Raw genomic sequence first — 11,169 nt, 5'->3', positions numbered from 1 at the left:
ACATTGTAATGGTGGCTGATGGTCCAGGGAAGGGTGGGTTAAGAAAGAGGAGAATGTGAGCAGGGAGAGCCTAGGGGACACTAAAAGGAAGAGGGATGGACAAGGACTGATTGAGTTAACCAAGCCCATCAGGTCCCATTAGGGCTGCAAGGAGGCTAGTCCTGCCAACATACCCAAGGCAGGAGGTCACTGTGATGGCCTGAGGTGAAGTGGGTGGGGCCTGCATAGGGCCAATCTCCTCTTCCCTTCCCCATCAGTAACTCTCACCATCCTTGCCCCATTTTCCCACTTCCTCGATGCCCCCACTGCCTGCTCAACAGATTCTGGAAAGACCACAGCTGAAGGGACGGGCTAGGCAGGAAACACGCAGCAGCCTCCTCTTGGGCCCACTTTATTCAGGGTGTGGTGGGGAGGGCTCTAGGCCTGCTGTGCCCGCAGCAGTGCTCGCACCTGGCTGATCTGCCAGTCAACACTGGAGCGCGCCGTGCCACCCAGGGCAGCATACTGCTCAACGCTGTGCCCGTAGTCCCAAACGTGGCTCACGTCACCCGAGAACAGGGGGCTGGGGGTAAAGGAGGAGATGGACCAGGGCAGCTGGGCCACCCCGGCCTCAGGAGCCCAGGCTCACCCCCTGGGAGGCAGCAGAGGGAGGGGAGGACCGCACCTGATGGTCTGTAGCTCCTGCAGTGACAGCTGGTTAAGGGCAACCCCCTTGGTCTCAGCCATGAACACGGCTTTGCCAGAGGCCTCGTGGGCCTGGCGGAATGGCATCTGTGGGCACCGGGGCGGAGGGGGGCACTGATGCCGGCTTCCTCTGTTCCCTGTTCTGCCCACACCCTCCCTGATACCCCCACCCCTGACCTGGGGACATCCTCCTCCCCTCACCTCTCCACCCTAGCCACCCCACACTTACCCCTTTGCGGACCAGGTAGTAGGCAAGGTCAGTGGCCAGCATGTCAGGACTAAGAGCCCGTGCCATGTTCTCAGGATGAATCTGGGGGATGCAGGCCGGGGGCAGGGTGAGTCCTAGGGATTCTGGGACCTGAAGCTGCCAGCGCCAGGCACCAGGCCTACCCCTCAGACAGGATGTCCCCTGCCTAGGGCAGATCTGCTCTTACCCACCCTGTTCTGCTCTCTCTGCTTGAGCCACCTTTTTACAAATATTGAGAATTTTTAGGTGTGCTACTGGGTTGCCTTTACTTTTTCAGAGTCCTTATCTTTAGCATGCATCAGAATCACCTAGAGGATTTATAACAACCCCCAGAGTCTCTGATTCAGTAGTCCTGGAATGGGACCCAGGATCTCATTTCTATCAAGTTCTCAGGTGTGCTGGTGCTGCTGGTCCTGGGACCCCACTTTGAGGACCACTGCTTTAGAGACACACCCTAAACTCTCTAGGAATGAAATGACATCATGATGAGGATTTGCTTAAAAATAACGGGGGGACGGAGGAGAGGAGTGGCTGGAGATAGCCGAAGCAAGGATGGCCATGTGCTGATTATTGTTGAAGCCAGATTCAACGTATAAACATGGCGATTCATTATACATTCTCGCAACTGTTGTATACTGAAATTTCCCAGAATAAATGTTTAAAAAGGAAATCTGTTCGGGCCAGTTGATGGGACCCCTCAAGTCTAATCCACTTCCATTCTACTGCAGCAACTTAAGCTTTGTCCCTTCCCCATTCCCAGGGGCAGGGACAAGCACATACCTCTCTCCCCCTGCCCCAGGTCTTCTGGACTACCCACCCTCACTTCCTCTCAAGATCCCCCTCCTGGCATGCCCACTCCAGAATTTAGGGGCCTAAGGGAGAATAGGAATGACTTGCCTGCAGTGTAGAGATGATACCAGTGGCCACTTGGAGGACGGCGCTCATGGTGTCTGACACTTCAAACACGGCTTCCTTGTCCTCCTAGGAGGCAAATGGCAAGAGATGAGGGCCCAGTAGCCCCACCCCTACTGAGGCATCACTGGGAACACTCAGCACCTTGCACACCCTACACTGAGGGCAAGGAGAGAGCTCTCAGGGCAGTCAAGGACTGGGTGCACAGGATGGGAGATGGCAATTCTGTGGGCCCCTACTGGGGCATGCCAGGGCCCTGAGAACTGCTGTGTGACATATATACAGGTGGGTCCACCACCCTCAGCCTCACACCTGTAAGTCCTTGTTGTAGGTGCTCGGAAGTCCTTTCAGTGTCATCAGGAGCCCAGCACACTGAGGGAAGAGTGAGGCTCAGGAGGCTGGACCTCGGAGCCCGTCCTGAAAGTTCTCTCAGGACCCTCCAGGTCAACCCAGAGGCCTTGCCCTCACTCCCTGCCCTGCTCACCCGCCCAAACACTCGCCCCGCCTTGCTCCGGATCAGCTCCAGGCTATCTGGGTTTTTCTTCTGGGGCATCAGGCTGCTTCCAGTGCTGGGAACAGAGATGCTCGCGCTGAAGGGGCTCCCCTTCCCCTTGTCTGGTCTGCTGGTTAGGGTGGGGCATGTCCAGCAGCACACAGTCCAGGTCTGCACAGGGGGTGGGGTGGGGAAGAAGGAAGCCATGCTGGTGGGTGCAGAGCTGGAGCAGGGCAGGGGGCAGCCTTACCTGTACGCATCTGAGAGCTGCACAAAGCTGAATTCCTTGGTGCTGTAGAGGATGAGATCCTCAGCCATCCTGCTAAGATGGGTCATGCACAGTGAAGCCCAGAACAGGAACTCAGCTTGTGGGATGGAAGGGAGAGCAGGCTTTCTGGTCACCAGGCCTCTCTTCCTCATTCAGCCTGGAGAAGCTCCAGGTGGACTATAAAGGGGTGGGAGGAGGCTGGAGAGGAGCCAGGGCTGGGGGACAAAGGTGAGAGACAGCGCAAGGGCCTGGAGGCTGAGCAGGCTGGCCCCAGGACTCACCCACAAAGTCTCGCTCACTGGTAGCATCCATGCTGTTGAGAGTGATAGCCCCAAAGTTCAGTTCTGGAAGAGGGGCAGACGGGAAGGCAACAGGGTTGGGCTGGAGGGCAAGGAGGGGTCTCCTCTACCCAAACCAGGGGCCCAGCCACCCTCCCAGCCCCCTTTCAGGGAGAAACAGTAGGTAGTGGCAGGAAGTGGGGGGAGGTCTCTTGGACAGGTCCCAGGAAGGCAGCTGGAGCCCTGAGTCTCCCCAGCACCATGCACCCCTCCATGGGCCTTCTCTTGCCTCTCCAGCTTCAGCGTCCATAATAAACGAAGGTTTTATCCAGACTCCTGCCCTCTCTAAGTATGTGTCTGTGGGACATGGCTGGTGCTGAGGGTGATTTCCCCAGGGTGGAGGGGCAAGGCGCCTCACCTGCTCGGAGCAGCTCCCGGTCCACACCCAGAGGATTGCCTGCAATGGCCCCGCTGCAGGGACATGTGTTCTGAGTGACCAGGGCTCCCAGCAGGCAGGCCCTGGCACACAGACACATGCACACCCAGGGCAGGACCCTGGCTGCCAGGGCTTCGGCCCAGTCAGCTTGGGTGCCAGACACTTGTTCCCATGCGGGGGACAGGGCAAGCTGTGGGCAGCTGGCTGGCCTCTCTGGAGCCTCTCTGGAGAGCTCTGGCCCTGCCCTGACACACTAGCTAGCTTGGTTGTCTGCATCTTAGAGAGAGGTAAAGGTCCATGCAGGGTCCCCCTCCCACTTGTGTAGCAAGAACCCTGAACAGGCAGGCCAGTTACCTGGCTTTCTGTCCCCCTGTCCTTCCTGGCTCCCCCACTTCTGTTGACCCCCAAGGGCCATGCTAACTATGTGGCAGCAACCTCCAACCTCCCACCCTTGGAGCACTGGGGCCTCACTCACCTCCCCAGGGGCAGGACGTTGATCCGCTTCTGCACCTCCAGCAGCCTCTCAGAGTCTCTGGTCAGTGCCACGGCATGGCTGTGGGAAGGCAAGGGGCTGGAGGGTCAGGACTGCCTGGTCCCTCCCATCCATCACAGCCCCTGTACCTCACCTCACTCACCTCAGGATCCAATGGCTCCAGCGGATGGGCTGAGCCCTCTGTAGGTGTGTGTACCCTGGGAAGAGGATGTCACGTTCCCTGTGGGATAAGAGTAAGGGCAAGGGACCTGAGGGACTCAGGAGGTTCAGGTGAGGCCTGCCTGTGACACCCAGGACCCTGTAGGCCTGGACCCCTCCAGGGAAGAGCAGGGCAGGCCTACTAAAGATCTGCCTTCATGGGGGACCAAACCATCTCCTTGGGACAAACACGTCACAGAGTGGGGCACTGTGATTCCAGGACCGGGCCAGGGCCTGGGGCCTCCAGGGGGCGAGGCTTTGGCCAGGATCAGGCAAGGTTACACCCTCAGCTCGGGCCTCTGCACCTCAGCAGCTGATCTGAGCAGGGCCAGAGCAGGGAAGGAGGCAGTGGGAGTCCGAGTTTGTGAGCACACGAGAAGCTCCCGAGGACCCCAAAATAGCTGGGGGCACTTTAAAGTAGGCAGGGCAGAGGTGCTGTGGGTGATGGTTCTGGTTTGTTTGTTTTTAATAAATAGCTTTATTGAAATATAATTCACCCATTTAAAGTGTATACATTAGTGTAAAACCATCATCGTGTCTATTTGAGAACATTTTCATCACCCCAAAAAAGAAACACTGTGCTCAGTAGCAGTCGCTCCTACTCCTCCCAGCCTCCCAGGTGACAGAACTTGTGCCCTTGTTTTCCCCCAGGTGGTAAGGGCCATGAAACTGGGGTCACTGGGAGTTGGGGAAGAGGAGGGGTGAACCATCTCTCTGACACCAAATAGGGACTTCTCAGCAGTCAGGTCACAGAAACCAAAGCTTGGGGTGAAGCCAGCAAAGGTGGCCTTTGGCTCTGTCCTTTGCCAACCATGCTGGGTGGGGATGGGGGACGTGGGGCACAGACCAGCTGAGGAATGACTCTGATGCCCTAGGCACAGCCGGCCCCTTTCCTCAGGCTTCAGGGCATCTGCCTAGTACCTTGGCCTCCTGCCTCTGAATCCCCAAAGGGTGAGCCTGCCCTGCCTGCTGAGCTAGGCTGGCATGGGGGTAGGGGACAATGCAAAAAATGCCCCACTCCTGGCTCTCTGCCTCACTCAGTGCAGGAGTTCTTGGACCTCCCCTGTACACCAAGGCCTGACTCTTCAACCCTCATCACCTGTCATCTAGGTCTGGTGTTCAGGCTGCCTGTTTCAGGCGTAAGGAGATCCTGGCTACCCTCATGGCCCTCTCTGCCACTGGGGTGTCCCCAGGGGACTCACGCCTCTGCCCGATCCACCATCGTTCTGATGAGCCCCCAGAGGAGGGCAGAGAGCGTCCAGCAGTTCTGCCGCATCCACAACCTGAGGTCTGTGACCACCTACGGGGAGGAGGAAGTGGCACTTAGGGAGGCAGATGTGCTGAGCCCTAACTCTGCTGCCTAGGCTCCCCAAGGTTGGGAAGGCACAGGGTGGGGGGCAGAGGGGCTCATGGCACCTGGTCGTTTCGACTTCGTCCTGTATGCAGCTTCCCTGCGGTTTCTCCGATGAGCTCCTGGGGGTGGAGGGTGGGGTCAGCCCAGGCAGAGCGTGCTTCCTCCCCAGCCATGTGGCCCTCCCTCCCTGCCCTAGGGCCCCCTGGTCTTGCCCAAGTCTCTGCCATCTTAGCTGAGGCCTCCTGTTCTGATGTCTTGCCTGTACTCTGCCAGTGATGAGGGGAACAGAATGATGGCGCTACGTTCAAAGTGGCCCAGGGTGAGGCAGAGAGGGGAGGCCGGCGGGGAGGTGGGAGTCGTACCTTCAGACGCCGCTCATTGGCCGTGTGGATGTCCTCATCATTGGGGTTTAGTTTGAAGGTGTCCTGGGCCCACTCCTCAGCCACCTGTAGCAGATGGCAGCAACCCTGGGGGTCAGCGGGCAGGCATTGGCAGCCAAGGGGATCCTGGCTCTAGTCCCTCCGTCACCTGATCACTGACTGTCCCTGTATAGGAGCTGAGTCCTAGGAGTGCTCCAGAGAAGGGGCCTGTGTAGCCCTCACCCCTGAGGGAGCATCTCAAGCCCAGCACACTTTTGCCTATGAGCCACGGGGCCTAGGGGGCATTAAAGGATGAAGAGAGATGGTGAGCACAGCACATGGTTAAAGGGTACCTTTCTAGGTGTTTAATCACCACAAAGGGAAATGACAGGCTTGGGATGACAAGGAAACCTGCGCTCAGGGATTTGGTGGGAGCCAGGGCCACAGGGAGGTGCCCTAGGGTGGGCCTTGGGGTGTGAAGAGTACCTTGTCTAGGCCATGGTGTATCTGGTCCACCTCAGCCTTGGTGAGGAGGCCCGCCTTCTCCAGGCCCCGGCTGTAGGCCTTGCTGCCCTGCACGTCCACCTCCCACAGGTGCCGGTCATAGGTGATGGATGAGTTGAACTTCTCCATGATGGGGTCCACCGTGCCCACAAACCGGCCACCCCACAGCTTCCCGCTCTGGCCAGGAAAGCAGGAACAATTAATCTCCTCCCTCCACTTGAGAAGAGTGCCTCTTGCAAAAGGCCCTCAGGAGAGTTATCAAGTCTGATGGCAGTGGGCAGGATTATTCCCATTGGCTAGATAAGGAAATTGAGGCTCAGAAAGGGTCAGGAACTTGCCTGAAATCACTCAGGGAGGGTGTGTGGGAACATGGCTGGACACTGAAATTAAGGTTCTTGCCCCCAACATGACACTGCTCTAGGGAGATGGTGGCAGGGTACAAGGCACCCCTGAGACCAAAGCAGAACTTCTGGTCCCTTTCCTGTCACTGACCAAGGTGAGAAGTCACTCTAGAATCCAGCTCTGATGTACCAATGATAATGATAATACTGGCTAACATATATTGCATTCCTACTCTGTGTCAGGCATCGTTCCAAATGCTTGGCATGCACTGACAGCAACCCTCTGAAGTAGGTACCAATACTACTCCACTACAGTGAGGGGGAAACCGAGGCACAGAGCAGTTATGTAGCTTGCCCTCACTGGGGGTGGCAAAGCCAGGACTGTAGCCTAGCAGTCTGAAGTCAGAACCTACGCTCTAAACCCCACATTCCACTAGGGCCTCTCTGCTGTCCTGAATTTCTGCTGTAGGGACAGGCAGTGAGGCACCTGAGGGGCCCCATCAGGCTCAAGTTACCTGCATCTCCCTCCCACAGCTTGGAGTGGGGCCTAAAGTTCCAACCCCCACCACTCCTTGGGAGAGCACCCCTGACACATACCCTATCACTGGCCTTCTAGGAGGTCACTAGGTGACTCTCTGCCCCCCAGGAGCCAAGGGCAGAGGGATGACACAGTCGCTTCTGTTTTGAAAGAGGGCATAGGCCAGATGGGACAGGGGGTACCAAACACCTGAGAAGCAGTCCAAGCACCTAGAGTGCCAAGGACTGGGAGGAGAGTGTGCCAGGGTAGATGTGGCCATGTTACTTCACTGGCATCTTTTCTGTGGAGAGGGGGTTTATAATGGCCACTGGGGACAGATAGCCTCCTCTGTCCCCTTGCAATGTCCCAGACCACTGTTAGCCACCTGACCGTGGGCATATGACATAATCTCTCTAAGCCTCAGAGCTGCCTTTCTATAAAATAGGGATAATAACAGTACCCATCTGATAGCATTCGATTAGATACAATTTGCTAAGTACATACACAGCACAGTGCCTGGCACTCAACAAGGACTCAGTAAACTTTAGGCGTTACTAAGGAAGGGGCTGAGGACTGCCGGAGTCAGGGTGTGCCTTAGCTTGGTTCCTGTGTGCACCACAGGAGGCCGCCACCAGGCTCGGGCCCCAGGCTGTGAACTGATCCCTCAGTGCCCAAGAGCCTTGGCTCTCAGAGGACTCCGCCCTGCAGACGCAGCCTCCACCCCCATCAGCTTTCTGAGCTGTACAACCCGTTACCGCCCTGCTGCCCCAACAACCCTAGATCTGCAGCAAGCCCCGACGTGGGGCCCCGGTCCTGACCAAGGGGCCAGAGGACTAGGACCAGCCAGTCAGGATTGGGAGCCAGGCTGCCCCTCAGCCAGGGCCCTGGCACTGCCTCTTGCAACAGGCCCCTGGACTGCCTGCCTGGGTTCTTAGTAATAACAATTACTTAACAAGCCGGCTGCAGCCAAACCAATTAGTGCCAACCCACAGGATGGCCTGGGGCAAGAAGAGGTCACCTGGCCCCTTGGTCTCCTGAAAGCAACCCACTCTGCCTTGGGGCCAAGCTCCCACCCCAGGAGGATGTCACAGTGAGGTGCCACGACCTGGACACTGAGGAGAGGGGAGGCCCAATGTAGCGGGAGAGGGCTCTGCTCCAAGTCAGGGCACATCTGGGCCAGAATGATCCCTTTGGGGCAAAGGAGCACGGGCCTTGGGTTGAGCTGGGATGAATGAGCAACAGTCAATTTAGAATGCACAAGGGAAATACCAGTGTTGCCACTGGTAGTATCATTAGCCACGGCTTACTGTGCACCTGCTATTGCCTGGCCCTGTGCAAGGCATTCTACGTATGCTATTACACCCTCCTCTGGTGGGCACTGTTACCCCTACTTCACAAATGAGGGAAGAGGTTCAGGAAGGTTGAGTGACTGCTTCAGAAACCAAGCCTGTTCAGCTCCAAAGTCCAAGCCCTGCCCCGGCCCTCCACCACGACCCAGAAACTAGCAGAGCCAGCATTCTCATCCTGTTTATTCAGATGAACAAACTGAGGCCCAGAGAGAAGAAATGACTCGCCAGCTAATCAGGGCCAGAAGGGACTGGAACCCAGACCTCCTGCTTCTCAGATCCAGGGTTCCCTTCACTGGCATCAAGCAAACAGCCTCCTTCACCTGAAGGGTTCAAAGCAACAACCTCATGATTCAGTACCTTACAGAGGTAGGCAGATAGGTATCATTATCCCCATTTGCTAGATAAATCAACTGAAGCCCAAGGAAAGAAACTTTTGCCTTGGACTCCTGCCACTCAGTGGTCAGGAAGAGAACCAGGACTCCTCCGGCTCTAAGGAAGAGACAGGAAGTCACAGGGCACTGGGGCCACTGGGGCATGGTCCCCTGCCTCCTGGCTCTTTCTACACAGAGTCACATGGACTCTGCTGCACAGGGCCAACTGCCACAACAGGAGAGGGGCACGGGGTGGGGACTAACCGGAGGACACGGGGGAAGAAGGAAGGAAAAGGTGAGGGGCCTGAATGAGTGGGCAGCACCTCTCCCGCCCCAGCCAGGAGCACGGTCAGGTCAGGTCAGGTCAGGTCAGCTCAGGTCAGGGCCACCTTCCCCAGCAGGGAGGGTTGGTGAGTTTGCCACACAGGCCATCTGGGGAGGGGGAGAGGGCGGAAAGTAGAGATGATGGGTACACCGGGAAGTCTGGGCAAACACCTCTTCCGGGCTCTGGCAGGTGCGCCAGAGGGTACCCACCGCCGGGAGCCAGCGAGGACAGTTGCCAGAAGGGCGGCGGCAGCAGGTCCGGCATGGGGAAATCACGTGCGCAGGGGCCCGGGGCGCCCCTCCCCCTCGTTTGGAGTCTCGGAGGACTGGCGTCCCCGAGGTTCCACTCACCTCTGATGCCATGTTGGGTGGTTCCTCGTCTTCCGGGAGCCTCGGTCCTCCGCGTCTGGAAGACAAGATGGGACTGACGACCTTCCCGGCCCCCGGGAGGCACGGGCTCCGGGCTGGGCACGGCGCTGGGCGGAGCGCAGCCCACGGGGAGGCGGACGTGGGCAGCGCCCAGCGCGCCACGGTCCTCGGCGCTCCCTGCGTCCCCCTGTCCCGCTCGTCCCGCCGCGGCACACTTACCACCGCCCGGCGTGCAGTCGTCTCCCGCCAGCCACCCGGCGGGGCTTTTCTGGCCCGGAGTGCGTCAGCAGCGGCCTGGCTCTGTCCCCGCCTCCTGGCGGCGGCCCCGCCAATCCCAGGCGGCCGGCGAGGTGGGCGTTGCCTCCGCCCTCCAACTCCGGCCCTGGGCGGGGCTGTCTCCAGGGGGGCTTTGGGCCGAGCCGCTCCAGGGCAGGAGTGGGGACAGTGAGGGTGGTGCCTCGGCGGCAGCGGGCCCAGCACCGGGCACTGGAGACTCGGGCTAGAGGTAGAGACGAAGACATCGGGCCAGGCCTGGCGGGCACACGAGATAAATAAGGTGAAAAGGCATGCCGGATCATTCATTCATTCAACAAACACGAGAGAAGCTGGGCAAAAGCTGGGAGGCCAGAATGTCAATGTCCTGCTTGGAGAACAAGAAACCGTTAGAATGGCTGTAACACAGGGTTAGGGCCTCCTAGGTAGGGGTGGGGAGGAAAGGTAGGAAGTAGGTTGGGGCAAGATTGTGAAGGGCATCTACACAGAATTCAAAGTGTATTACAATGTACATTTGAAAATTATAATCCAATGTTACTGCAAGAAAAAATAAATTAAAAAGAAAAGATTGTGAAGGGCTTCGATGTCAAGGGAAAAGGTTTGGTTTTGGGTCTTGGTCCTGTAGGTCGTAGGGAGCCAACAGATTTTAAAATTGGGGGAACCAAACTTTTTTTTTAGAAAAATAAATCTGGCAACAGTTCCCCTCCACACTGCCAGGATGAGGCTTCTGGGGTTGTGAAATTCACTCACTGGGGTGAGTCCATTCCCGGGGAATTGCTAGGGTTGTCTGAACCCTGTAACGGTAGCTGGGATTGAATCAAATTCTCAAGCCTTGTTAAATGACAAGTGCCCAAATTCATTGCCAGGAGACCCAGACTACAAGAAATGCTAAGGAAGTTCTTCAAGCTGAAGGGAATGACATCAAATGGAAGCTTGGGTCTACAGGAAAGGATAAAGAGCACCAGAAAAGATAACTATGTATAGTTACCTCTTATCTTAATTTCTTGAAAGGCAAATGACTATTTAAACTAAAAATAATAACAACGTATTGTTAGTTTTATAACAAAGTGGAAGAGGATACTAATGAAATTATACTGTTGTAAGGTTCTTACGGTATACATGAAAAAGTATAATATTAATTCAGGGCCAACTGGGACAGGTTAAGGATTCATATTGTAGTCCTTAGAGCAACCGCTAAAAAACAGGTACATCTAGGGGCTGGCCCCGTGGCCGAGTGGTTAAGTTCATGCGCTCCACTGCAGGCGGCCCAGTGTTTCGTTGGTTCGAATCCTGGGCGCAGACATGGCACTGCTCATCAGACCACGCTGAGGCAGCGTCCCACATGCCACAACTAGAAGGACCCACAACTAAGAGTATACAACTATGTGCTGGGGGGCTT

At 56.9% G+C, this 11,169-nt stretch overlaps 1 protein-coding gene across 2 annotated transcripts; it reads right to left on the bottom strand.

Annotated features, from left to right (window-relative positions):
- Positions 1 to 375: 375 nt before the first annotated feature.
- ASL (argininosuccinate lyase) lies at positions 376 to 9,844 on the bottom strand. 2 transcript variants are annotated; one of them, XM_008530829.2, is made up of 17 exons: positions 9,717 to 9,844; positions 9,480 to 9,534; positions 6,209 to 6,403; positions 5,726 to 5,809; positions 5,426 to 5,482; positions 5,212 to 5,309; positions 3,954 to 4,031; positions 3,794 to 3,871; positions 3,301 to 3,353; positions 2,886 to 2,948; positions 2,587 to 2,701; positions 2,328 to 2,412; positions 2,156 to 2,215; positions 1,829 to 1,912; positions 914 to 994; positions 665 to 771; positions 376 to 562 (listed from the first exon to the last, which is right to left on the bottom strand). In XM_008530829.2, exons 2-17 carry the CDS (start codon positions 9,489 to 9,491, stop codon positions 418 to 420), a joined length of 1,395 nt encoding a protein of 464 aa, XP_008529051.1. In that variant the 5' UTR covers positions 9,492 to 9,534; positions 9,717 to 9,844; the 3' UTR covers positions 376 to 417. The 2 variants fall into 2 exon arrangements, with proteins under 2 accessions (XP_008529051.1, XP_070422581.1); XM_070566480.1 differs by having other exon boundaries at positions 6,209 to 9,236; positions 9,717 to 9,804.
- Positions 9,845 to 11,169: the final 1,325 nt, after the last annotated feature.

This window comes from Equus przewalskii, chromosome 12 (assembly GCF_037783145.1).
Source record: "Equus przewalskii isolate Varuska chromosome 12, EquPr2, whole genome shotgun sequence".
In the NCBI taxonomy this organism is placed as follows: Eukaryota; Metazoa; Chordata; class Mammalia; order Perissodactyla; family Equidae; genus Equus; species Equus przewalskii.
This window is presented reverse-complemented; position numbering and strand designations above follow the sequence as displayed.